Genomic DNA, 24,254 nt, shown 5'->3' with positions numbered 1-24,254 from the left:
GCTGATGAATAAGCAAAGGCTTATAATAGAATACATTTCTATTTTTAGTGTTTCAGCTCTTCTTTAAAATGAGTAACATTGTTTCTTTAAAATAGGAAGTCCATTATATGTATCCTCTTAGAAATGAAATAAATTTTTTCAGACTCTGTCTTCGTTACTGCATTTTCTCTTAGTTTCTTTGGGTTAAAAAAAAAAATCAGAGATGACACTTAAAATTTTAGATCAACTGATCTGAAACCCACTTCTCCAACACTTAGAAACGTTACGTAGTTAGTAAGCACTCTTTACAATGCATAGTAGTGCATTCACAAGGTAGGGAAAGAGATGACCAGAGTTGACAAGCCAAGGTTGCGGAGAGTGACTGGGGCCTGCAGTGAGCTGACCCTGGAACAGGGGTAGGGGTGCGGTATTATCAGTCGAAGTCATCTGAGTCTTTGGCTTTAACGTCCGGGGGAATGGGATTTTGTCTGAGATTGGGAATGGGAACTGAGCCTTCTCTCACATCCCCCTGTAAGACTTGAACCCTTGAAGGGGGCTGTACCCTCAATGGGAGGGCAGACTAGAAGGAACACCTACCCAGTAGTAGCAAGGGGAGATGACAGGTAAGAATTTATCTGTTTTGTCCTGGGCAAGGGAGGCATGGTCTCCTGATAATTTGTAAGAGGAGACCATGCCTCCTGTAAAAGTTAGTCCCTGGCTGGTCTTCCCTGAGGGCCTAGTTGAAGCAAAGATAAAACAACTCATTAGAGGCAGGCCCACAGCTCAGCCCATTAAGGGTTGCCAGTGATAAAGCCCCACCAAAGATATAATATAAAATTACTATTAAAGGTAGAAAAGAAGACAATGAAAATAGAAAAGCCAGTCAGACTTAAAAAACAAATTGAATAACTCAAAGGACTGATTATAGAGCTGGTGAGATTCAGCTGAAGACTGGAGTGTAGGTCTAATGAGTTCTCCAAATGGTAGCACAGAGAGATTGAGGTCTAATTAGCTCTACCAGGAAGGAATAGGGACCAGACCATTTTCCAAGAACTGAGTGGCCAAGGATTTTCCAGAATTGAAGAAAAACATAACTCTTCACACTCAGTACGGTGAACCTGAATAAGTTAAATACACACTTAAAAACATTTTGCTGAGTCCTTAGGACCCCAGAAATGGGTCTTAAAACTAATGAGAGATTAAAAAGATATTACAAGGGAATGACAAATAGACCGACAGTGTGTTTCTAAACATCCCATCAAGAAAAGGCCGGAAGACAAGTGAAATAATATCTTCAACGTGGTGAGAGAAAACTGTCAGCATGGAATTCTGTTCTCAGTTAATCCATGAAGGTGAAGTAAATTTTCTCAGGGCTTTAAGGACTGAGAAAGTTTATGAAGGAGAGATCCTTGCTGAAAGATCTACTCAAGGATGTACTTTGGCAAGACCCTAAAAAAAGGAATGAGATGCAAGAAGCAGTGATGAGCAGATGGCCAGCGTTTGGGTAAACAAGCAAGTATCAGCTGTCCGGAACCAAACAACACTGACTAGTCCATATGTGTGTGTGATGGGGGCTCATGTCGCGGGGAAGGGCAGCAGACCTAAGACCTTGTAGGTGGTTTGACCACTGGGGAGGCAGCTGGAGACATTTGTGAAATTCAGTCATGTATGGATGTTAGGAAGCTGTGTTAGCATCACAGCTTGTAGGATGAAGCGATAGCAGTACTTAGGGAGAAATTTATTGCCTTAAATATTTGCTGCCAGAAAAGAGAAACGACTGAAAGTTAATAAATGGCCATGTCAGGAAGTTAGAAAAGACAGAATAAACCAATGGAAGGAGGGAGGAAGGAATAATGAATATTAATTGTATAGATTGGATCACAAACCCAACAGCTGGTCCCAGAATCATCGATGAAATTGATGTTGTTAAATTGTATAGAAATTGTTAAAAATCAGCACTCTAGCCACCCTTCCCCCTTTTAAAGAAAAGATCTCAGAACACTAATCTTGACAGTTTTATGGTCAAGTTCTTCCAGATCTACAAAGAATAGATAACCCTAACTTTACACAAACTATCCCAAAGAATAAGGGAAAAGGAATGATTTTTAGCTCATTCTATGAGACTCAAGTGACTCTAATACCAAGATCAGAGAACAGTCTGAGAATTACCACTGATTGTTCTCATTTTAAAATACACATAGAAATCTCACATAAAAATGTGAACAAACCAAATCTAGTGATATATTAGAATCTCCTTCAAGAAAACATTTATACCATAGAAACTTTATGAACTGGCATTAGACTGTGCATTACTCTAATTCCACATATTTCAGATTAAAGGAGAAAATGTCAACTGGTAAAGACAAAGCAATTGGTAAAATCCAATACTCAATTATATTAAAAAGATAACTAGGAATATAAGACATGCTACTTAACCTGAAGAAAGATTTCTGTTGGAAACCTACAGTTGGTACAACACTGGTAGTAAAACATTAGAAGCAGTGACTTGGGAATGCCACAAGGCAGCTTATCGCACAGACTCTGCTCAGTACTGCACCAGAGTTCTCAGCCAGCTCTGTTAAGCCAAGAAAAAGAAATGAGATCATATGGTTTGGAAAGCAAGAAACAATACTGTCTTTTTTTCCACAGCTTCTTATTAAAAAAAAATCAGAAAGAATCTACAAAATCCTAGATTTTGCAAGAGCGTAGATGATAGCTGGGTAATTGATACATATGCAGAAATGAATTACTTTGCTGGTTGTCTATAGCTGGGAAATAGAAGAAGTAATTTACAAAAGATGTTCTAACCATCAACAAAACAACATGTAAGACTTTTATGGAGAAAATCATTAAAATCTTATAGAAGTATGGAAGAAAACTTTTTTTTTTTTAAGAGACACGGTCTTGCTATGATGCTCAGGCTGGTGTTCAACTCCAAGGCTCAAGTGATCTCCTGCCTCCGCCCCAAGTAGCTCAGACTACAGACGTGAACCACTGCCTGGCTTCGAAGAAAACATTTAAATCAATGTAGTGCTCTAGCATACCATATTCATTGACAGATAGCTTCTATAGTTAGAAATAGCAGTCTTTCCTACATTCATGTATAAACTCAGTGTGATTCAAATACAAATTCCAGTAGAGGTTTTGTAGGGGATGCTTAAGCTGAAAGTGTGGTATTGATGTAGGGCATAAATATAACAGTGGAACAAAATGTAGAATCTAGAAGCAGATCCACTGAATGGCACAGAGACGGCCATCTGAGTCTGTGGGGGAAGGAAAAGACCAGTCAGGAAATGGTGCTGGGTAATTAAACTGATGGGGAAAGTTTTATCACTGTTTCCTGTCACATACCAAAGTAAATTCCTGGTGATTGAGAACCTGACTTTGAAATGCAGTACCAAAGTCTTTTGAAGAAAATAACATATAAACAGTGAAATGACTTCTGTCGCAATGGTTGTCTCCAGGAAGCGACCCTGAGTGGCTGGCATCAGGGCTATAAAGGAGATTTTTCACTCTGTATGGTAGACATGCCACACTACAGTTTTGTGTGATAGCATACATTTTTAAAACTTAAAAGCATAGAAGTATGGATAATAATTTGTGGTTCAGCTATGTAATATAGGAGTGAAAATAAATAAACCGCACCTTGGCCAATATGGTGAAACCCCATCTCTACTAAAAACTACAAAAATTAGCTGGGCGTGGTGGCGCAGGCCTGTAATCCCAGCTACTCAAGAGGCTGAGGCACAAGAATGGCTTGAACCTGAGAGGCAGAAGTTGCAGTGAGCTAGGATCGTGCCACTGAGCTCCAGCCTGGGCAACAGAGAGAGACTGTCTCAAAAAAAAAAAAAAAAAAAAAAAAAAAAAAAAAAAAAAAAAGAATAAACCAAAGCTATGTGTATTTATATGAACAAATCTCATAAAGTTTAGTCAAAAAATGTTACCAAATAGCACCTAGAACAATGTCACTTACACAGCAATTACCAACACACAAAGCAACGGCTGTATTTTGTTTGTAGAGATACATGTAATAGAAGCATAAGCAGGTGGAAGTGGTAAGTGACCCATTCAGAGTGTTGTCCCCCTCTAGAAGGGAGATGGCATATATATACTTATACACGTGTGTCCCCCCCCACATATATATATACACACACACACACATACATATATATAAATATCTGAAGTGCATATGGCAAAATTAGGGTTTGGTGAACCTGGGTGGTAGGCTAATGGATGTTCATATTTTTCTTCTTAGTCTTTTGTATGAGTCATTTCATAATATTTTAAAAATTAGGAGCTGTTGATTCTGATGTAGCCATGTCTACTAGGGTCTCTTTTATTGTCATTCTGTTTTAGTTTTGTACCTTCCTACCAGGTCACCTTATGCTACGCCCAGGAAATGGATCTGGGGGTTTGTTTTCTTTGACCACCCCTACCCCACGGCTTCTCCAAGCTTCCACACAGGGTCCCCCGTGGAGCTGCTGCTTAGTAATGAGACAGAGCCCTGGGAGCTGTTGAGGGTCCTTTCACAAAACCTACCAAAATCCCAGCTGCCAAATTGGACCCAACTGACTTGGCCGGGCCATGCGAATTAGCAAATAGCTTCTGTGTCTAAAGAGTTTGGGGCTTCCTCTTACTTTTGTTCCCCGAATCTTAAGAACAGAAGAAGAGCCGTTCTCTCGAGACCTTAGAGGTGGGCCAGAGAGTTCAGTGCGTTGAACTCTGGACAGCCTCCTACATCCTTCCCTCTTGGGGCCTTCATCTTTTTGTCTTACAGTCTGAGTGTGTTGGCAATATCGTAGTCCCCCTTTATCTATGGTTTCACTCTGTGGTTTCAGTTACCAGCAGAAAGCTGTGGTCTGAAAATATTGAATGGAAAATTTCAGAAAGAAACTCTTCCTGAGTTTTAAGTTGCATGCCATTCTGAGTAGCGTCTTGCCCAGGGTGTGAACCATCCCGTGTGCAGTGGATTCACGCCGTCTATGTTACCTGCCTGTGCGTCACTTGGTGGCCCTCTGGGCTCTCAGATCCACTGTCTGGTATCACAGTGCGTTTGTTTGAGTCACCCTTATTTTACTTAATCATTGCCCCAAAGTACAGGAGTGGTGATGCTAGCATATGGTTATAATTGTTCTATTTTATTATTGTTAATGTCGTACTGTGGCTAATTTCTAAATTAAATTTTATCATAGGTATGTAGGTATAAGAAAAAAAAAATAGTGTATATAGGGTTCAGTATTACTGCAGTTTCAGACCCACTGGGGCTGTTGGGATGTTTTCCAGAAGATAAGGGAGGACCACTACAGCGAGTAAAAGTACATATTTGACAGAAGTTTCTGAAATTGACAGAATATAGATCCCTGTGGTCAGACCCTACAAGATGTGGGTGGGCACACATCTGCCCTAACTCTTTGGTGCAATGGAGGAATCCCTAGAAAAGGTTTCTGTTGGGGGCCTCTTATCATGGTGTGGATTTCAGGAGCAGAGCTCCCGGAATGCTGATTGTGAGAACCGAATTTGAGAGGCATCCCTGGCTTCATCATTTCTGTGAATCAGGGATCTCCCAGCATGATGTTTATGCCCCACCAAAGCTGACTCTGCAAAGCAGCAGAAAGGCTGTTTTTCATTTCGATTTCTTTGCTGTCCGTGGTGGTATTGCCTTAGCCTTAAATGTTTCAGTGTATTACTACTTAAGACTAGGGCTTTTCATTTTCTTGTGAAAGATTTCTTTTAAAAAATTCTAACTTGGAAATTAGTGGTGGGGATGTAATTTCTTTTTCTGCAAAAGTTGGGAAGACACATTTGTGCTGCTATAAAACATATATTTGTGTGCGTTGTAAAGGAAAAATATTCTCCCGAGTTTGCTTTTCTCGATTCTGGGTCCCAACAGAGAATATATTTTTGTATTCTGTGTTTGCCTATGTTGAGTGAGATTAAAAGTTCATTTTCCAGCCTTGGCTTTTCTGCCAGAGTTTAGAAGTTGGAAACCACAAGGCTGCACAGAGCCCCACAGTCCTCGGCTGTGAACAGGCCCCGCTTTGTGCATGGACGTTCACTGCATCACGGTCTGCAACCAGTGCCAGCCGCGACTCCGTGGAGACCACCTCTCGAGCACATGGTTGTTGGGAAACCATTTGGGGTTTACGGAGCCTCGGTGAGGGTGACCCAGGCCCTGAATGTTCGTTTCTCTAGAGAAGGGGAATGTTTTAGAGGATTTTTTATTTTTTTTAATAGAGATGAGGTCTCCTGTGTTGCCTGGGTTGGCCTTGAACTCCAGAGCTCAGGCGATCCTCCTGCCTCAGCTTCCCAAAGTGCTGAGATCACAGGCTTGTACCACCACGCCTGGCCTTAGGACTTTTGAATGTAGTGATTATAATGTGATATCCATTTTGGCAGGGTTCTGAGAAATCTTGTAAGTACTCAGAGGAGTTTTGGTTTTGGGTACCTGCCAAAAAGTGAGGATTGACTGTACCATGTTCCAGACCTGCTTGTCCCCATCCTCCTACCCACTGAATCCATGCACAGCTGAGCAGGGTGTGATTTCCTTTTTAACACCCCACTTGAGAGTGTGTTCTCGGAAGGCCAGTTCCTGGTACTTTCCCTCGATGATCAAACGTGAGAGTGCCCTGGCTGTGGATCACACTGCTACTGCCCACAGACAGAGGTCAGAACCCATTTGGAAACATAAATGCTGCCTGACCCAGGATTCATAGGCCTCCATGAGCTCCCCTAAGACTTTGTTTGTAGAGGTTAAGACTGGAATGAAAAGTGTGACTCGGTCCCGCTCAGTGCAGAGTGACAGCGTGGGAGAAGTGTGTTGCCACGCGGCTGATAGAGTTGTCCCCAGGGAGAGCATATGCTGGGAAGTTTTCTTGTCATGAGTGTTTTAAACCCTCTTCCTGCAAAAGTCTTAGAAAGGCCAAAGTAATGTGTTCCTTCTGTGATGAGAGTGAGAGTGAATTTTTTTTTTTTTTTTTTTTTTTAAGATGGAGTCTTCACTCTGTTGCCCAGCCTGGAGTGCAGTGGCACCATCTCGGCTCACTGCAAGCTCCGCCTCCCAGGTTCACGCCATTCTCCTGCCTCAGCCTCTCAAGTAGCTGGGACTACAGGCGCCAGCCTCCACACCCGGCTAAGTTTTTGTATTTTTAGTAGAGTCGGGGTTTCACCGTGTTAGCCAGGATGGTCTCAATCTCCTGACCTCGTGATCTGCCAGCCTTGGCCTCCGAAAGTGCTGGGATTACAGGCGTGAGTCACCGCGCCCGGCCGAGAGTGATTTGTCTTAGAACACGACACCAAGACGTTGAAAACAGTCTCCCTTCTCAGTCCCTTCTTTAAAATGCCCTCATGTCAAAATTTGCATTTGATTCCTACTCTGTTTCCCTTCTCTGTATCCATTCAAGAGGAGTGGGGATCTCAATTTCTTAGGAGAAGAATCTCAATATCTGAGCCACTAAGTAGCCTGGACCCAGCCTCCCACAGCATCTAGAGGTTTTGCAGGGTAATGTTGGGGGAGGCCTGTCCACTTCCCCTCCTCTCCTCTTGCACCTCTTTCTACTTCCCCTTACCCACCCCTTCTTACCCTTGTGTTCTCTTTGCTCATTCCATCGATCTTTGTTAGAGGGACTCGGGACTCAGTTGAATGTATCCAAATACATATACCTCCTGGAGTTCCTCAGTGAAGTGAAACTTAGCCTGGGCTGTGGCAGGAAGGTGTATGAACCTGGTTGCCTCTGAGCCATTGGACTTTGGTCCATAGGCAGTGAGAATCGTGGTGTTCGTCCTCGTGGTTTGGGGAGCGTTGTCTGACAGAGCGCCTGGTGACACTGTCTCCTCACCCTCTGTGCACCTTCTGGATGTGAAATTCCAAACCTGGCATCTTCTGGGCCTCCCAAGACTGATTCTTCCTGTTTCCCAACATGCAAATTATAGGCTCCATAACTCCTCAGGAGCTGTTGCTGGCAAAAGGCTATTTTCCCTCACTGAATTCTTGAACACGTTTCAGGATTGTAATGCAGAAGTTTTTATCTCTGATCCTGGGTAGCGGCATTTATTGGCACTGGGGAAGAGGGAAGCAACCGAGTGGAGATGGCACACTGTGGGCCTGCTGGCTAAAATGCATGTGGCTGAAAGCCTGCAGATGTGTTTGGTTTGGTTCACATGTTTTTTAAATCAGTCAATTTCACATTGAGAGAAAAAATATTCAAAAGATATCTGGCCTAACATGAAAAATCAAAACATCTCCCAACTCAGCAATCACATTTCTAGGGCAGTCGGCCATGACGGAGTGTCACTGCCTAATTTTAGGTGGGGGCGGGTGTTTTTGCTCCGGTCTCCACCACTGCCCGTGGTCTCACACCTGGCCTGCATTTGTGCTCCTGTGCATCTTTGACTTTGTGGTGGGGAACATCTTGCATGGGGGACCTGGCTGCGGAGGCTCCTGGGCGTATGTGCTACAGAGGTAGACCTGCACTCTGCTCTGACTCTACTGCTGCTTTGTGTGGGGACTGCTCCTGCCGTAGGTATGAATCGCTCACTCCTAAAGAGGAGCAGGAGAGAATGTGGGACATCAGAGAATGCCTGGGTTTGTTTCTTCTCTGAATTTATTAGTCTGAAGAAAGAATTAGTGAAACCTGAAGTTTGGTGGGGATGGAAACTGTTGAATGCCTCGATTTCTACAAATAGTAACCTCCATGTGTGTATTTGACAGGTGAAAGGAAAGCAAGCCAGGATGGATATTTACGACACTCAAACCTTGGGAGTTGTGGTCTTTGGAGGATTCATGGTTGTTTCTGCCATTGGCATCTTCCTGGTGTCGACTTTCTCCATGAAGGAAACGTCGTATGAAGAAGCCCTAGCCAACCAGCGCAAGGAGATGGCGAAAACTCACCACCAGAAAGTAGAGAAGAAAAAGAAGGACAAAACAGTGGAGAAGAAAGGAAAGACCAAGAAAAAGGAAGAGAAGCCTAATGGGAAGATACCTGATCATGATCCGGCGCCCAATGTGACTGTCCTCCTCCGAGAACCAGTGCGGGCTCCTGCTGTGGCTGTGGCTCCAACCCCAGTCCAGCCCCCCATTATCATTGCTCCTGTCGCCACAGTTCCAGCCACGCCCCAGGAGAAGCTGGCCTCCTCTCCCAAGGACAAAAAGAAGAAGGAGAAAAAAGTGGCAAAAGTGGAACCAGCTGTCAGCTCTGTAGTGAATTCCATCCAGGTTCTCACTTCGAAGGCTGCCATCTTAGAAACTGCTCCCAAGGAGGTGCCAATGGTGGTGGTGCCCCCAGTGGGTGCCAAGGGCAATGCACCAGCCACTGGCACTACTCAGGGCAAAAAGGCGGAGGGGGCTCAGAACCAAAGCAAAAAGACAGAAGGAGCCCCAAATCAGGGCAGAAAGGCAGAGGGAACCCCAAACCAGGGCAAAAAGACAGAGGGAACCCCAAACCAAGGGAAGAAGGCAGAGGGAACCCCAAACCAAGGGAAGAAGGCAGAGGGAACCCCAAACCAAGGCAAAAAGGCAGAAGGAACTCCAAACCAAGGCAAAAAGGTGGAGGGGGCCCAGAACCAGGGTAAAAAGGTAGATACAACCCCAAACCAGGGGAAAAAGGCGGAGGGGACCTCAACACAGGGCAAAAAGGCTGAGGGGTCTCAGAACCAGGCCAGAAAGGTAGAAGGGGCCCAGAACCAGGGCAAAAAGACCGAGGGGGCCCAGAACCAGGGCAAAAAGGCCGAGGGGGCCCAGAACCAGGGCAAAAAGGCAGAGGGGGCCCAGAGTCAGGACAAAAAGGCAGAGGGGGCCCAGAATCAGGGCAAAAAGGGAGAGGGGGCCCAGAATCAGGGCAAAAAGGGAGAGGGGGCCCAGAATCAGGGCAAAAAGGCAGAGGGGGCCCAGAGTCAGGGCAAGAAGGCTGAGGGGGCCCAGGGTCAGGGCAAGAAGGCTGAGGGGGCCCAGAACCAGGGCAAGAAGGCAGAGGGGGCCCAGAACCAGGGCAAGAAGGCCGAGGGGGCCCAGAACCAGGGCAAGAAGGCTGAGGGGGCCCAGAACCAGGGCAAAAAGGCAGAGGGGGCTCAGAACCAGGGCAGAAAAGCAGAGGGGGCCCAGAACCAGGGCAAAAAGGCTGAAGGGGCCCAGAACCAGGGTAAAAAGACCGAGGGGGCCCAGAATCAGGGCAAGAAGGCTGAGGGGGCCCAGAATCAGGGCAAAAAGACCGAGGGGGCCCAGAACCAGGGCAAGAAGGCCGAGGGGGCCCAGAACCAGGGCAAGAAGGCTGAAGGCGCTCAGAACCAGGGCAAAAAAGCAGAAGGGGCCCAGAACCAGGGCAAGAAGGCCGAGGGAGCCCAGAACCAGGGTAAAAAGACAGAAGGGGCTCAGGGCAAAAAGGCAGAGGGGAGTCCCAACCAAGGCAAAAAAGGAGACGGAGCTCCCAACCAGGGCAAAAAGGCAGATTCGGTTGCTAATCAGGGCGCAAAGGTAGAGGGTGTTACAAACCAGGGGAAAAAAACAGAAGGGTCCCCCAGTCAAGGCAAAAAGGCAGAAGGGTCCCCCAACCAGGGCAAAAAGGCAGACGCAGCTGCCAATCAGGGTAAAAAGACAGAGTCAGCTTCTGTCCAGGGCAGAAATACAGATGTGGCCCAGAGCCCAGAGGCACCAAAACAAGAGGCTCCTGCCAAGAAGAAGTCTGGTTCAAAGAAAAAAGGTGAGCCTGGTAAGTAACTGATTTCTTTATGAACTTAGAAGGAAAGGCTGTTTTTAAATGACTTGTGGATTCTCTTGGGGAGTACCACCTGTATCAGTCAGCAATTGTCATAATAAGGCTGCATAACAAACATTCAAAAAAAATTGAGTGGCTTTCAATAGCGGTCATTTATTGTTGCTCATGCTTCTGGAGGTTAGCAGATGGGAGCTTTCTCGGATGGTGGCTCTGCCTCAATCTGGTTTTAACTGGGTTGGTGACTCTGCTACAGGTTGAGCTCAGGTCAGTTCCATGTGTGGTCCTTCTGGGGCCCTCTAGGGCAGAGGCCCTTCATGGTTACAGCAGAGGCACAAAAGGGCATTTCAAGCCCGCGTTTCATTGACCAGAACAAGTGATGTGTCTGAGCCTGAGTCAAGGGGCAGGGAGTCCACTGTGTCCAGGGAGAAGGGACTGCAAGGTGATGTGAGAAAGGAGAGATGAGTGAGCAGTAGGTCCATGTCTTGGCATGTCTTAAACATATGGGAGCACAAGGAGAGGTGAGGAATTATGAGCAGTAATTCCATCCACCACACAGTCTAGAAGAGTTCTGTGTGTTGACAAGTCTTTCTTAACTGTCTGGCTGTGTGCTGTCAGCCTGTTCCGTGTTCTTGCCTCACCTGATGCTTTTGTACAGCCTGACTCATGTATCTGTGCTTGTTGAGTGAATGACGGTAGGAAGGTGTTTTTAAGGAGCAGTTGCATTCTTTCCCCCTCTGCCTTCCCCTTCTCCTGCCCCACCCTAGTCATTTAGTATAGCATTATAGAGCATTAACATAGACACTGGATTACATACATATGTGATCATATGGAGCACTGATTTACCTTTATCTTTTTCGTGTATATCACTGTAGAAATTGGTCCAGGGAGTTCCTGTTTCATGTTTGTCATTCATTCAATTTTACTTCTCTCTCCTCCCCTCTCCTCTCCTCTTCTCTCCTTTTCTTTTCTTGTTTTTAAATAGCCACTAGCTGATTTGGAAAAATAATTGCATTTGTGTTGACAAAAGGTATCTTAGAAGGTGTGAAATGTTTGGACCAGTGTCGGGTTGCACAGGCCCTGTGTCTTTAGCTGGGCTTCCCTATCTTGCCTCTGTCAGGCTATTACCTTCCTGGGGTTTCCTCCTTCTCCTGCTGTTTTTGTTGGGCCATTTGCTAGGACGGCAGCCCCCTGCTCCGTGTGAGAGGCCCTGTCCCCTGTGAGTGGCTATAGGCTCCTGTGGGAAGCCAGGGACCAGCTGCCCAGCCCAGATCAGGTGGCCTCGAAAGCCCTTTGAAAACCCAGACGCTCTGGCCTCAGCCCTACTTCCAGAGGCTGGCAGGCGACACACTGCCCTTTCTTTAACATGATGTTCCACTTGATTCAAAGCTGGCGATGTTGCTGAGAATTGGCTTTTACTTGGTTCTGCTACATCAGGGATGTCCACAACTTCCTGCATCCCGTGGTCATTGTTACTTCGTGTGGCTTTAGACATTTGAAACAAGATATGAAATAGAAGTGTGATGATAATATTGGAAAGGAGGACAAAATTGTTCTAATTTGCAGGTAATAAAGAACCTTGTTAGGGATGAGATCTACGTGTAACCTCTGTCAACCTAACACAACAGCTTGATGAGGTGATAAAGTTGCAACCAAGAAAATAAACCCCATGTTCTAGGAGAAGAAGATTAAATATTATCGATGAAAGGATAGTAATTTCCAAGTTAATTTAGTGGTCTACCATTATTCCAGCCCAACTTTCTTGATAAGATCTTCCCCCTAACTTGATGGATTATTCGAAAAGTCCCATCTGAGGGAAAAATAGGTAAGAATAATTGAACAGATTTTTTTAAAGTGGATTTTAGAAGGCCAGTCCTGTCATTGTGTGAACATCTCCCAACTGTTGTAATTACAAGTAGGAGAATAGAAGGCCCAGAAACTGACTGAGAACTTGAATGAGAGAAGCATCATATTGCAGTAGGGGAGGAAACGTTCGGCAAATGATCTGGGGCAGTGTGTTCATATATTCATCATTTGGAAAAGTCTCCTTAGACCCACCAAGCACTTGCCTCTATAAAAATTTAAAGTTTGGATGAAATAGATTTAATTTGAAAAGAAATGAATATGGATTAGCCCAGATGGTGGAAGACGGCCACTCTGACATTGTCATGAGAAGAAGTCACCAAGGCTGACATGGGGAAGCTTGACACGCAGCCACGCGGGGCTGCGCAACCACAAGGAAGAGGCAGAGGCAGGGCCACGTGTGCCACTGACACGCCGCCCGCAGGGTGGTTTCTTTCTTCTTCACAGTGTCGGGAGTCTGGAAAACATGGGGAAAGTTCTTTCTTGGACTTTACATTTTCGTTTCTTGAATTCGCACTGAGGAATCTCAGGCCTGTTTTCCCATGATCGATGTACAAAGGCATCGTCAGGGCCATCTGCGGTGGACTCGGGCCACTCACCAGACACCGTGAGGATCCCAGAGACATCCCCTTCTGAAGTGCTTCTTAAACTTTGGTATGCAGATGAGTCACCCAGGATCTTGCTATGATAAAGACGGTGACTCAGCAGCTCCCAAGTGGGGCCTGAGATTCTGTATTTCTAAGCAGCTCCTGGGAGCTGCTGATGCTGTGGGTCCCAGGTCCCACACGTGGGGCCAGTCATGATCTGGGAGACTTTGTCATTTAGCAATTTTGAAAACTCACATTAAAGCAAATAAGCTTTATTTAAAACCTGTTCATATCAATATATAATATATATTTTTAAATGCTGGCATTGTAAATTGTGTGACCGTTTTGAAAAGCAATTTTGTAAAATGTATCAAGAGGCTTAAAGGGGCCAGTAGTTTTTCTTCTTCTCCCAGACTCCCTTCAGGAAACAGTGTAAACTGTGGCAGCCAGGTCTGTGGGTGAGTGGCCGGGGTATCCCTCGGGCCGCCCTGAGGGCTCGGTGCATTCGGCTCACCCAGACACAGTGCAGCCACTAACAGTGATGCCTGGGAAGATCCCATAATAGCCTGCAAAGACTGGTCACATGGTCACAGTGTGACTTTTCATTGGAAAAGTCCGGTGCCAAATTCTTTAGATGCCTCAAGAACAATGGAAGGCAGAGACATTAGATAAGTGATAACACGATAAACCAGAACTGTAGGAAATACACTATATAAGAACCCCCATTAGAGCGCTAGTTCCTTTCTAATTTTTTTCTTCAATGTAGTAGTCGTTTTCAAAAGTCAAAAAGCAGCTGGGCGTGGTGGCTCACTCCTGTTAATCCTCACACCCTGGGAGACCGAGGCAGGAAGATCACTTGAGCTCAGGAGTTCCAGCCTGGGCAACATAGTGAGACCTGGTTTCTACAAGAAATCTTAAAAAGAAAGAAAAAAATGAAAGTCAGAAAGCAACGCTGAAGACCCTAGATCTCGTGTTTGTGACAGCGCCCCCTGGAGCTGGGAACACCCTTCGGAAAGCCTTCAGTAATGCTGCTGGGACAGGAATTCCAACGAACTGATGAAGCAAAGAATTTCCTATTAAAACCTTCCTGATAGAATGCCCTTTAGAAATTATTTTAGGGAGATAAAATTGGATCTTGATATATTTTCTAAAATACTCTCTTTGCCATTGCAAAAAATAAAGGAATAATGATACTTCCTTAATTCCAGATGTTAAAACAACTGAGAAAGATCCCTGGAAGGCAGGGGCCGCTGGAACTCCTGCTCCGGCGTGCTGTCTCTGGACATAGCTCAGCACCGCAGGCCTCTGCCTGTGCGTTCATCTCAGTAGTTCTGGGGTGAAGTGCAGAGAAGGACCCGAGAGCCACAGTGGACAGACCTTAGGGGCTGAGGGTGGTTTGTAAAGCAGCACAGGCTATAGAGTCACCCAGGATTGTTGATAGGGGAGCGTGGACTTGGTGACCAGGTCCAGAGCTCCAGCCACAGTGGAGAGACCCTCCATGATTCCGTGATGCTCAAGCATCGAGCTCAGGACAGATGAAAGGAGGCATTTATGAACATGGAAGGGAGTCACTAGCAAACACACGTGATTGGGTAGTAAGGCCAGAAATTCAAGGTATTTGAAATCCCAGTTAACAGGCACATGTATTCAGTCTTCTTTTCCACAGAATCTGTAGTGCATATTGGTAAGGCTCCGAGTTTATCCATAGAAAACCCATAAGTCTTTAATGTGTCTGGAGTTTCGTGGTCCCAGGTGGAGATCTTCTCACTGGGGGAGCAGCATCTGTACAATAAAAAGCATTCAGAACTCTGGCTTAAGATGCTTCACACTCAGCACCTGCTGCCACCAGTTCCGTGATGGGGTTACACTCAGGATGTGAGGGACATTCGAGTCCTGGAACGACAATGGCTTGGTGCCTCCTGCATGGAGACTGTGAAGGGAGGGCGCTGGCCCTGGGATGTGAGGAGGTCGGGTGTGTGTTACGTGGACAGCCCACACCAGTCTGCACGCGTAGCAGTTGGGGTGGAGGGCCCTGTCCTTTTGTTGTGTCCTTTAGTTCAGTGGTCAGACCCTGCATGGCCATTATCAAACCAAAACAGACAAAAACCGGTTCATGCATTACTGTTTAACTATACAGTGTGCTTTTCTGTGGACTGTGCTGGTGGGTATCTAATATTAATGTCCCAATCAGCATTGGTCTTTGGTGGCTGGGGGTTGTGAGGCGTGCATGTGTGGCTCTTTCTGCCCACCTTGGGACCAGGTTGTTCTTTTTTTTGTTTGTTTTTTTGAGATGGAGTTTCGCTCTGTCACCCAGGTTGGAGTGTAATGGCGTGATCTTGACTCACTGCAACCTCTGCCTCCCGGGTTCAAGCGATTCTCCTGCCTCAGCTTCCCAAGTAGCTGGGATTGTAGGCACCCACCACCACGCCCAGCTGATTTTTGTGTTTTTAGTAGAGATGGGGTTTCACCATGTTGGCAGCTGGTCTCGAACTGCTGACCTCAGGTGATCCACCCGCCAAGGCCTCCCAAAGTGCTGGGATTACAGGCGTGAGCCACCACGCCTGACCAGGGCCAGGCTGTTCTTGGCCTGTATCTGTATGTATTGGCCTCATCTGGACTCTGTCACAATCTGTTTATTCTTTAGCACACATGTATTTTCTGCTGTTTCCAGCTGACGGACTCCAGGGACATTTCTTGATGCATTTGTGGCTGCCATCTTCCTGCTAAGAGCATGGGTGGGGGGCCCAACCCCTGAAGCACTGCCAGGTGGCGTGGGCAAGAAGGACTGTCTGCATAGCATCCAGCTTCCAGCTGCTTTGCAGCTCTGACTGTAAAGGACAGAGGCCCTGGGTGGGCTCAGTGAAGTGTGCACCTCTCCTCACAGTCTGCTTTTCCCACACACAAATAACACGAGCACAGGGGAGAGCCCGAGGGCGTGCTGGGCATGGTGGGCACGTCGCTGCATCTGGCAGAATTCCCACCACGGCAGAGTCAGTTATTGGTGGTGCTCTCTGGGTGCTTGGCCTTTTTGCCTCGCAAAGGCGCTTCTCTGCTCCGGGCTCGCTCCATCACTCGCAGTCATTTCCCACCTTGTCTCTGTGCCCTCGGACGATTTTCTTGGTTTTCAGTTTGCCGTGAACTGTGGTGCCCGAGGATATGAGGCAGAAATCTGTGAGTCCACAACATGGGTTTTCACCAGCGGCTCATGGAATTGGCTTCACCCTTGCAGCTACATCTTACATGTGGAGTTTCGTGTTCCAGAATTAGTCGGATTTCTGCTTACCATTGGCGGCTGTGACCATGTTGCCGGGTGAGCAGGCCCAGATGAGACACGTTAGACTGCGTGTTCCTTGCTTTGTTGGAAAGGCTGCGGCGGCCCCCACTGGCTGCCCTGTACCTCCTTACCCCTCTGCTGGGGCCGAGCTTCCTGTCAGTCTGGGGCCTGCCATCTTCTCTAGAGGTCATGTGTGCCCAACCTGAGGCAACCGTAGGCAGAACTCTGGGTGGGCTGACTGGCCCTGGATGTCTAGAAACACAGGGACCTGTCGGTGTGAGTGTGTTGGGTGGGAGGGGTGAGGTGGCATGAGGGCTGTGCTGCAGGGATCCGGGAGGTGCTTGGGAGTGGGTTCTGGATCACCGGTGTGGAGCAGGCCGGGACGGGAGTTCCTCCCATGAGTCCAGGAGGCCTTGACTTGGGCAGGGAAGGGCTAGAGTCTAGGGCTGTGCTGTCCCATATGGGTGACACTGGTCACATGGGAGCATTTAAATTATCACCTAAATTAGTCAGAAGTAAATAAAAGATTCCATTCCTCAGTCACACTAGCCACATTTCAAGGCCTACTAGGCACACGTGGCTAGTGGCTCCCCTTACACAGTGCAGAGGCAGATCATCTCGGCCAGAACAGAAAGTTTCCCACAGCAATGCTCTAAACAGGACCGTTTGAAAGGAGGTGGCCTCTTAGATCACTGGCAGATCTGTGCAGCCCTGTGTGCTGTTGCACACTGCTCCTGCCTGCTTTGTTCTGGCTGCTGTGTCCTGAGTACAGGGTGGGGTGAGCTGTCTGACCTCCACATCACAGTAGGATGCTGCGAGGGGTCACAGAGGCTGTGACTGGCCCATAGCACATGACAGATCAGCAGCAAAACCAGGTCTGGAGCTGGGCTCCACCAGAGACTTGAATGGCTTCTTCAGTCTTCCTGGCCTTATCTGTTACCTGTTTGGTCCAGCAGGGCCCCCTCCTGACAAGTGTCCCAGAGGGAGACCCCGCAGGAGTGGTAGGCCCAGGACATGCTTTTGCAGACCCAGGCTGGGCCGCTTCCAGAACTTCTGCTCTGACTGTCCTCCAGCAGCTGATGGGGGCCCTGCAGCAGGTTTTACCGCTTGTCCATGGCTGTATTTGACAGAGAACGCCTGCCTTCCTAATCCTTGCCTTTTACAATTTATTATTATATAAATAAGTGTTTCCAGTAAACAGAATTCACAGTCTGGAAGCATGGAAGGTGAAAATAGAAAGTCTTTTTGCTCCATCCCAGTCACTATCCACTTCCTGCCGGGGGGGGCCTCAAATTCACTGTGCTCTTCACGTGGGCACCCACAAACGGGAGCTGCAGTGCACACTGCTGTCTACTTAACAGTGTGTTGGTGACATCTTTCCATATTGCACCTGCGAAGCTGCCACATTCAGCTGCATAATATTCCCTGGCATGAATGTATCGCAATTTATTTAAATGACATTTAAGTAGTATGCAGCTATTTTGCAGCTAAAATTAATGCTGCAATGACGTACATACACTGTTGTGTGTCTCTACAAAGTAAATTCCTAGATAAGTGATTGCCAAGTCAAAAGGTGGGTACATTTTTAATTTAGGAAGACAGTGCTGCATTGCTCTCCAGAAACTTCCACAATTTACGATGAGAGGCCCACACAATTGTTTTCTGACTCAGCACTCCTCACACGATGCTGCTGTGCTACTCTGGAAATGATTCTAACTTCAGGAAGTTTGGGGTGGAGGGAGCATTATAAACCCAGACGTGGGATAAGGAGAAGACCTCTTCCTTCGGAAAGAAAGGCACAAATTCTTTATTAAATGTTTGGAGAGGAGGAAATTGATGGCATCCTCGAGAAGTGGAAAGTCCCCAGAACGGAGGCTTCCCCATGTTTGGGGTACTGTCAGCTGACGCGCGCATCCAGGCTTTAGCTGGTTTGTTCTCTGATAGTTAACTGAGCACTTATGTACAGTGTCTATTAGGAAAGTCAAGTTTCTAGCACAAGACGTATGTGTATGCAGTGGTGTTGGTTTTTAAAAAAGCTATTTTTATCCTCAGATTGAGTCTTTGTTTGCAGGATTATGCTGGTTTGCCTCCCACCCTGGGCTGCACTGATCTCATACTAATCACCATCTGGGTGTTACACTGGCAGGAGAGCTGTCCCACCCAGCACCTGGAATCGAGTCTGGATCCTACAGTGTGGGCGTAGACTGAGGAAGTACATATGTACATTCTGAAGACCCCACAGTTAGCGTGAGCTCCAGAACAGTATGCTTTTAACTGGGGCTTGCTTCACTCATTGTTGCTGCTGGGTGGAAACAGGTGTTTCCTCCTTACCTCTGCTAGCACGTCACTCAGGGGATGTGGGGATGCAGGGTACTTGTTACACTCTTGGGGAGTCTGGAGCTCACCCAAGGACCTGTGACCTTTCTGCCTAACGGAAGGGGGTGGGTAACCCTAGGGGCATGGCACTTCTCTCTTGCCTGTGGGCCTGCTTTCTGCGGGGGCCCTCTTTCCCCAGCCTGCTGATGCAAGCCAGTTTTACTCTGTGGCCAGAGGGACCATTGTGTCTTGGCCCAGGAGAACCCAGCCAACCTCCATGAGGTGGCAAACACTCAGAAACAGGCATTTCAGAGACCCATTCTTGCCACGTCAGCTAAGTCCATGTGGGAAAAAGAGGCCACCTTTGGGAGGCAGGATTTTGGGTAAATGTTAGTATCTCCCTTTCAGCCTTCTGCGTTTTCCAGTTTTTCTGTAATTTTTTTTTTTTTTTTTATGGAGAAGAAACAAAAACTCCGTTATTTGTCTCTAAGTCAAATAGGCCCTCATTATATCAAAACTGATGGAACTCTCATCCTTCTGGGTGTTTCGAGGCAGCCCTGCATCCTCTGAGGAGCAGCAAGGAGGGCCTTGCTCCGTCTGGGTCTGGAATGAGGAAAGGCAGTGCCAGCTCTTCTGAGGCCAGGAGGAGGCCAGTGCCTGTCCCCGCCCTGGCACACAGGCACCTGGGACGCATTCATGAACTGAGGCAAGGTGGGAAGTTAAAGGCGGTTCCCACATCCTGGAGCCTGGCAGTGCCCTGGTGGGAGGGGGCCTGTGAGCTCCCATGTTTAGTGTGCAGTCTCACCTAGTCCCCATTCTACCCCCACAATAGGAAATGCAACCTAAAATCCGAAGTCTTGTTCTGTAATCTAATGGGGCTGGGGTCACAGGTCACAGGGTATGGGGAAGAGTTGTCAAGCCCCCAGGAAACAGTATTCAAGGTGTCTAGTGTAGCAGGGCCCTCATCTTAAACGATTTGACTTGGTGATAGGAACACCCCTTGCTCCCGGCTCCTCACCCACCCACCCACACCTGTCTTCCCCACGTGTGCCTGCTGTGCTCCAGGCCCAGCGCTGCTTAGCACAGCCGGTGTGACACCGCTACAATCCCCAGCTAGGTGTTTGTTCAGAGGTGCAGTTTAGGAGGCTGGTTTCCCTCGTGCAATTCTCTAAGGTGGATTTGAATTTTTACCTGTTTGATAAAAGCAGAAACCAAAGCTCAGACTTCCCAGAAGTCATGCAGATGACCAGCAGATGGCAGAGCGGCTGGTGTGGGCAGCCCCTCCCGAGGCCCCCGCCCTGCCCGGTAGGTGCCCCTGTGCCCTTCTCGCTGGCGGATGCACAGAGAGGTGTACACGGAGATCAAGTCAGATACTTTTTCTTTTGAACTTAACTCAGTTTCCCAGAGTCTGAAGCTCTGAAGAAAACTCTTTGGGGCTTAGGAGCCTTTATTCACTTTCTGTGTAAGTTCTTCAAACCCAACTTTTTCTTTTTTTCTTCTTTTTCTAAAAAAGAACAAAAACATCCCCTAGGGAAGCGAGCCAAGTATCAGTGTGAGAAGCTGCTAGATGAGACTCTTCCAGAAATCTCTTTTCAGTCACTTGAAAACATGGTGAGGCTGGGACTCCGGTCACTGGCCCCAGACGGCTGTGGTCAGACAGCCGGGGATTAAAAATCCCCTGCCGTTTCCTGCAGGCATTAGGTAGAGTCTTCATTGCTGTCTAAACCGTATCCTCCTTGGGCCAGCCTGTTGTGCCCTGGGAAGGGCCTTGCCCAGAGGTCCTCCAGGAATTGTCTTTCTTTTAAAAATACTGTGATGTAGGTTTTTTTTAACTCCAGGTATAAAATTAGTTTTGTTGAAACTTGGAGGAAAAACCAAAACTTTAAAAGAGGAAAAGAGTTCTTCAGTCTTTAGGATATTTTAAATTCCATTAGATACCATTAAATATACAACTCCCCAAGTTGGTAGCTGATTACTTTCTTCTCCAACCAAAGGAAAAGGACTGATTAAAAGGGCCCGAATCGGGTTGTTCTTGACATTATTTGTACTTAGCTCCATTGCCCTTAAAGCTGCAGGTGTGACCGTTCGTGGCATTTGGAGCCAAGTGCAGCTGTGCCTCCTTGGCCTGCTTCCTGTCAGGAGCGCTGACCAGTGCCTGGGCAAGGCCGGGCTCTGTGGCCTGAGCTGGGCCTGGAGTCCACCGTTCGTGTGCTGTCCAGGGCCGGCCTCAGCTGTGGGCAGATGAGCAGTGAGTGAGAGCAGGAGTTGCAGTTTGCCTCCGGGAGCATTTGGTACATCTTCATTTCCTCCAGGGTCTCATAAAGCTCACTTCCCCCCCACAGGCTCAGGAGGAGCCTTCATGGCCGCAGTCCAGGAATGAGCTGTTAGGGAGAGGCCAGCAGTGATGTTGGCTGGAGCTCCTCCCTAGAGAGCGTCTTGCGTCCCACCTTGGGGCGGGACCCTGAAAGGAGCCAGCTCTTCAGGTTGAGAGAGAGAGACGCCCTCTGGACTTTGGGTCAGCAGGAATGGAGAGCTTGTCCTCGGCCTCCTAATCTTGGTCTGCAGAGGCCGATGACTACCTGTGCAGTGCTGGGCGTCCAGGAGGCACAGGGGAGCCCGTTCCTGGGGCCCCAGGGTCTTCACCTTCTTAAAGCAGACCTGAGTTTGGGTGGGGTGATTGGGGATTGCAAGGTGTGGAAGGCATGCCAAGATTTCTATCTGGCTTTCTTCCCACAGGGGCAGCCATGCTGGGTCCCTTGGTCTGCACTGTCTGGAGTCGCGCCTGTGCAGGCCCAGAGGCAGCAGCTATTCAGACTGCATCTGTGTGTCTGGGGGAGGTGCCCTCAGAACCTGATCTGGACAGTCTCTTAGGAAATGAGAGTTTTTGCCAATGGAGTTCTTCCCCAAGCCCTCAAGTGCACGCCGTTTCAGGTTCCACTGTCAGGAGTCCCTGGGTTGACACCTGGGCCTCTCTCCCGCCAGCTCAGCTTCCTGAATACTTGGGCCTGGACTCTGGTCCTGGGCTCTTAGGACCCAGCGGGGATTCAGGCTCTTAGGACCAGGGTCCGGGCCAGCTGGTCTGTCTGCTTCCAGCCGCATCCCCCCTGGGCATCCTGAAATCTTTTTCTCAAATTCAAACATTCCTTTCTAGGTATTGCTTATTGCCTACAGAATAAAATCCAGATTCTGAGGGCCTATGAAGACTTGGACCTAGTCCAACCTCAGGTGCAAACCTGACATGCTAGGGCCCAAAGGCCCTCACCGTGTCCATACCCAGCTATGCTTGGCCCAAAGCCTTAAAGCCTTTCTCGGCATTGCTGCCACAGTGGCTCTCCAGGTCCGCCTTGTGTCACTCTTCTGCTTTATGGCCCTGTGTCCGCTGCCTCTCTTGGCCACAGCCCAACCTGTAACTTAACCTTCCAGGCCCAGCAATTTACGGACTGCTGGGTACACAGGTGGTACATACTTTGTGTCTGGAGACCACCTGGCCCTGCCTGCCCTGGCCAGGGCTTCTGGGCACCTGTAGCAGCAGCTGGAGCTGAGCTGGAGCCTTTTGTGGGGCCTATCCCAGGGCCGAGGCGATAATCCCCTCCTATTAACCACCAGCTGTTGCCAGGGCTCGGGCGGCCGTTCCTGGAGTGGATCCGATAGCCTCCCCGTGGACTGAGAGAGCCGGGTGTGCACAGTGCAGGGGTGCGCCAGCAGCTGATGTGGGGGGCTGGCTGCCGAGTCGCATGAGGCCCCTTAGGGCTGAGATCCTCCTCCTGTGCCTGAGCCCTGGCCATGGGGGATCCTGGAAATTATACAGAGAGAAAAGCCTCGTCCAAGGACGCCACAGTTGACAGAGAGAACACTACATGTCTGTTTGCCAGATGGGTTTAATTTTAGGTGCCTGAGCCTCCCAGCGTGGGCGCAGAAGGGAGAGTTGTTTTGAAATTTGGAGTGTGAGGTGCATTAGCTGAGCTGCTGTGAGCTGCTTGAAGGCCGGCCATGCTGATTTATTTTGCTGTGCGTTACCCTGTGCCAGGCATGGTTCCAAGCATGTTGCAACTTAATCTTTCCAGCCAAGCTGTGAGAGGAACAGTGATCATCCCCATTTCGTAGGCAAGGAAACAGAGGCAAAGGAAGATTAAGCCGCTTGTCCAAGGACACAGGTGGGAAGGAGCTGAGCTGGGATTCGACTCCAGGCCACCTGGTCCCAGAGGCCTTGCTCTGACCTTGGTGCCCCACTGCCCAAGGACAGAGGTGACCTGCAGACTGGACGTGGCCTACGGATGTGTTTCTTCATCTGTGCATTCATAAATGAATGAATTCATTCATTCATTTGTTTTTTATTGAGTTAGCTGTCAGCAGTAAAGGTGAGAAGATAGCACTTAAAAATCTCATTTCCAGGCTCTTGGGCAGGCCTGTGGCTCTGAGGATTCTGGCTCAGATTCCCCCACGGGAGCCATCACCTGGAGGTGAAGTGCCATGCCCAGGGCCACCCAGCTCAGGAGAGGCCACCCCCTTGAGCCCAGGCCTATGTGGTTATTTGTCACACTACCTGTCCCATTCCTGCAGGGCCTGACCCCTGGGTTGTTGCTGTGTCCCCTGCCAGACAGAGGTCTGGATTATCCATCAAAGTGAGACACTGGCCTGTGTCTCTACTCTGGGGTCTCCTGCTCCCTGGTCTCTCCCCAGGCCTCCTGGCCTGTCCCTCTCTGGTATTTCAGACCCACCAAGATGGGCAAAGCATTAGCTACAGGAGCAAGTCCTCAGTGAGCCAAGCTGTTCCAGCATTCACGGCACCCTGGGCCTTTTGAAGTCCGTGATTTCACAGACTAGGTGTTGAGTCTGACAGACTTAGTTTAGTGTGTTAAGATTTCACAGTTCAGAAGATTACTGGCGTCTTCAAGTATTTGCTGGAGCCCTAAGTGATGTGCCGGGCTCGCCCGTTAGTCTGTTATTTAAATGCAACTCATCTAAAGACCCAGAAATCCTGCCTCTGCTTCTGAGGGCTTTCCTTTTTTCTTTCAGTTGTGCTGCCCTTGATTTGGGAACAATTGAGACAGCACAGTTTTTACCTAAAATACTTAGTGAAAAATGTTTTGTGAAGTTATAGCTCTCTAAAAATAATATGAAAGGTAGTGTTTGTATGAGTGTGGCAAAGGCTGTGAAGTTTCTGGGGGGCCATGAGGGATGGCAGAGGAGAGCGTTAAAATTTTGCTGTACGCAGCTTTGCGTTCGTTTCACTTGTTACAAGTTTTTTTCTGTTAAGATATCTAATAGAATGGAATTACATTAGAAAGTTTTAATGAGAATGCCACTCCGAGAACAGTCTCGGGAGCACTCTGTGGACGGAGCCTGCGAGGGGTGAGCATGTGGCCACGCAGACCCCCGTGCAGGAAGCGGCGTCCTAGAGCGCGGGCTCTCCAGCCGCCTTCTCCAGATGTTTCCCCACCCGGCAGTGCAGTAGGGGCCGTGGGGTCTGGAAGGGTGGTCTTTCAGGAGAGCGTTCAAAAGAGGCCAGAGCTCTTGGGTCACTCTGGAACC

General features: G+C 48.1%; 1 protein-coding gene across 5 annotated transcripts in view; it reads left to right on the top strand.

Moving 5' to 3' along the window:
* LOC105486856 (ribosome binding protein 1) overlaps positions 1 to 24,254 on the top strand; it is a 68,543-nt gene that overhangs the window by 12,819 nt on the left and 31,470 nt on the right. For 4 of the 5 annotated variants that reach the window (XM_011749936.2, XM_071079701.1, XM_071079699.1 and 1 more), the window contains one exon: positions 8,687 to 10,679. In XM_011749936.2, coding sequence (XP_011748238.2) covers positions 8,708 to 10,679 — 1,972 coding nt within the window. In that variant the 5' untranslated portion in view covers positions 8,687 to 8,707. The remainder of the gene's footprint in view (positions 1 to 8,686; positions 10,680 to 24,254) is intronic. The other variant, XM_071079700.1, reaches the window with a different exon arrangement.

Source organism: Macaca nemestrina, chromosome 15 (assembly GCF_043159975.1).
Source record: "Macaca nemestrina isolate mMacNem1 chromosome 15, mMacNem.hap1, whole genome shotgun sequence".
Lineage (NCBI taxonomy): Eukaryota > Metazoa > Chordata > Mammalia > Primates > Cercopithecidae > Macaca > Macaca nemestrina.
The sequence above is the reverse complement of the archived record's forward strand: the minus strand, read 5'-3'. Positions and strand labels throughout refer to the sequence as shown.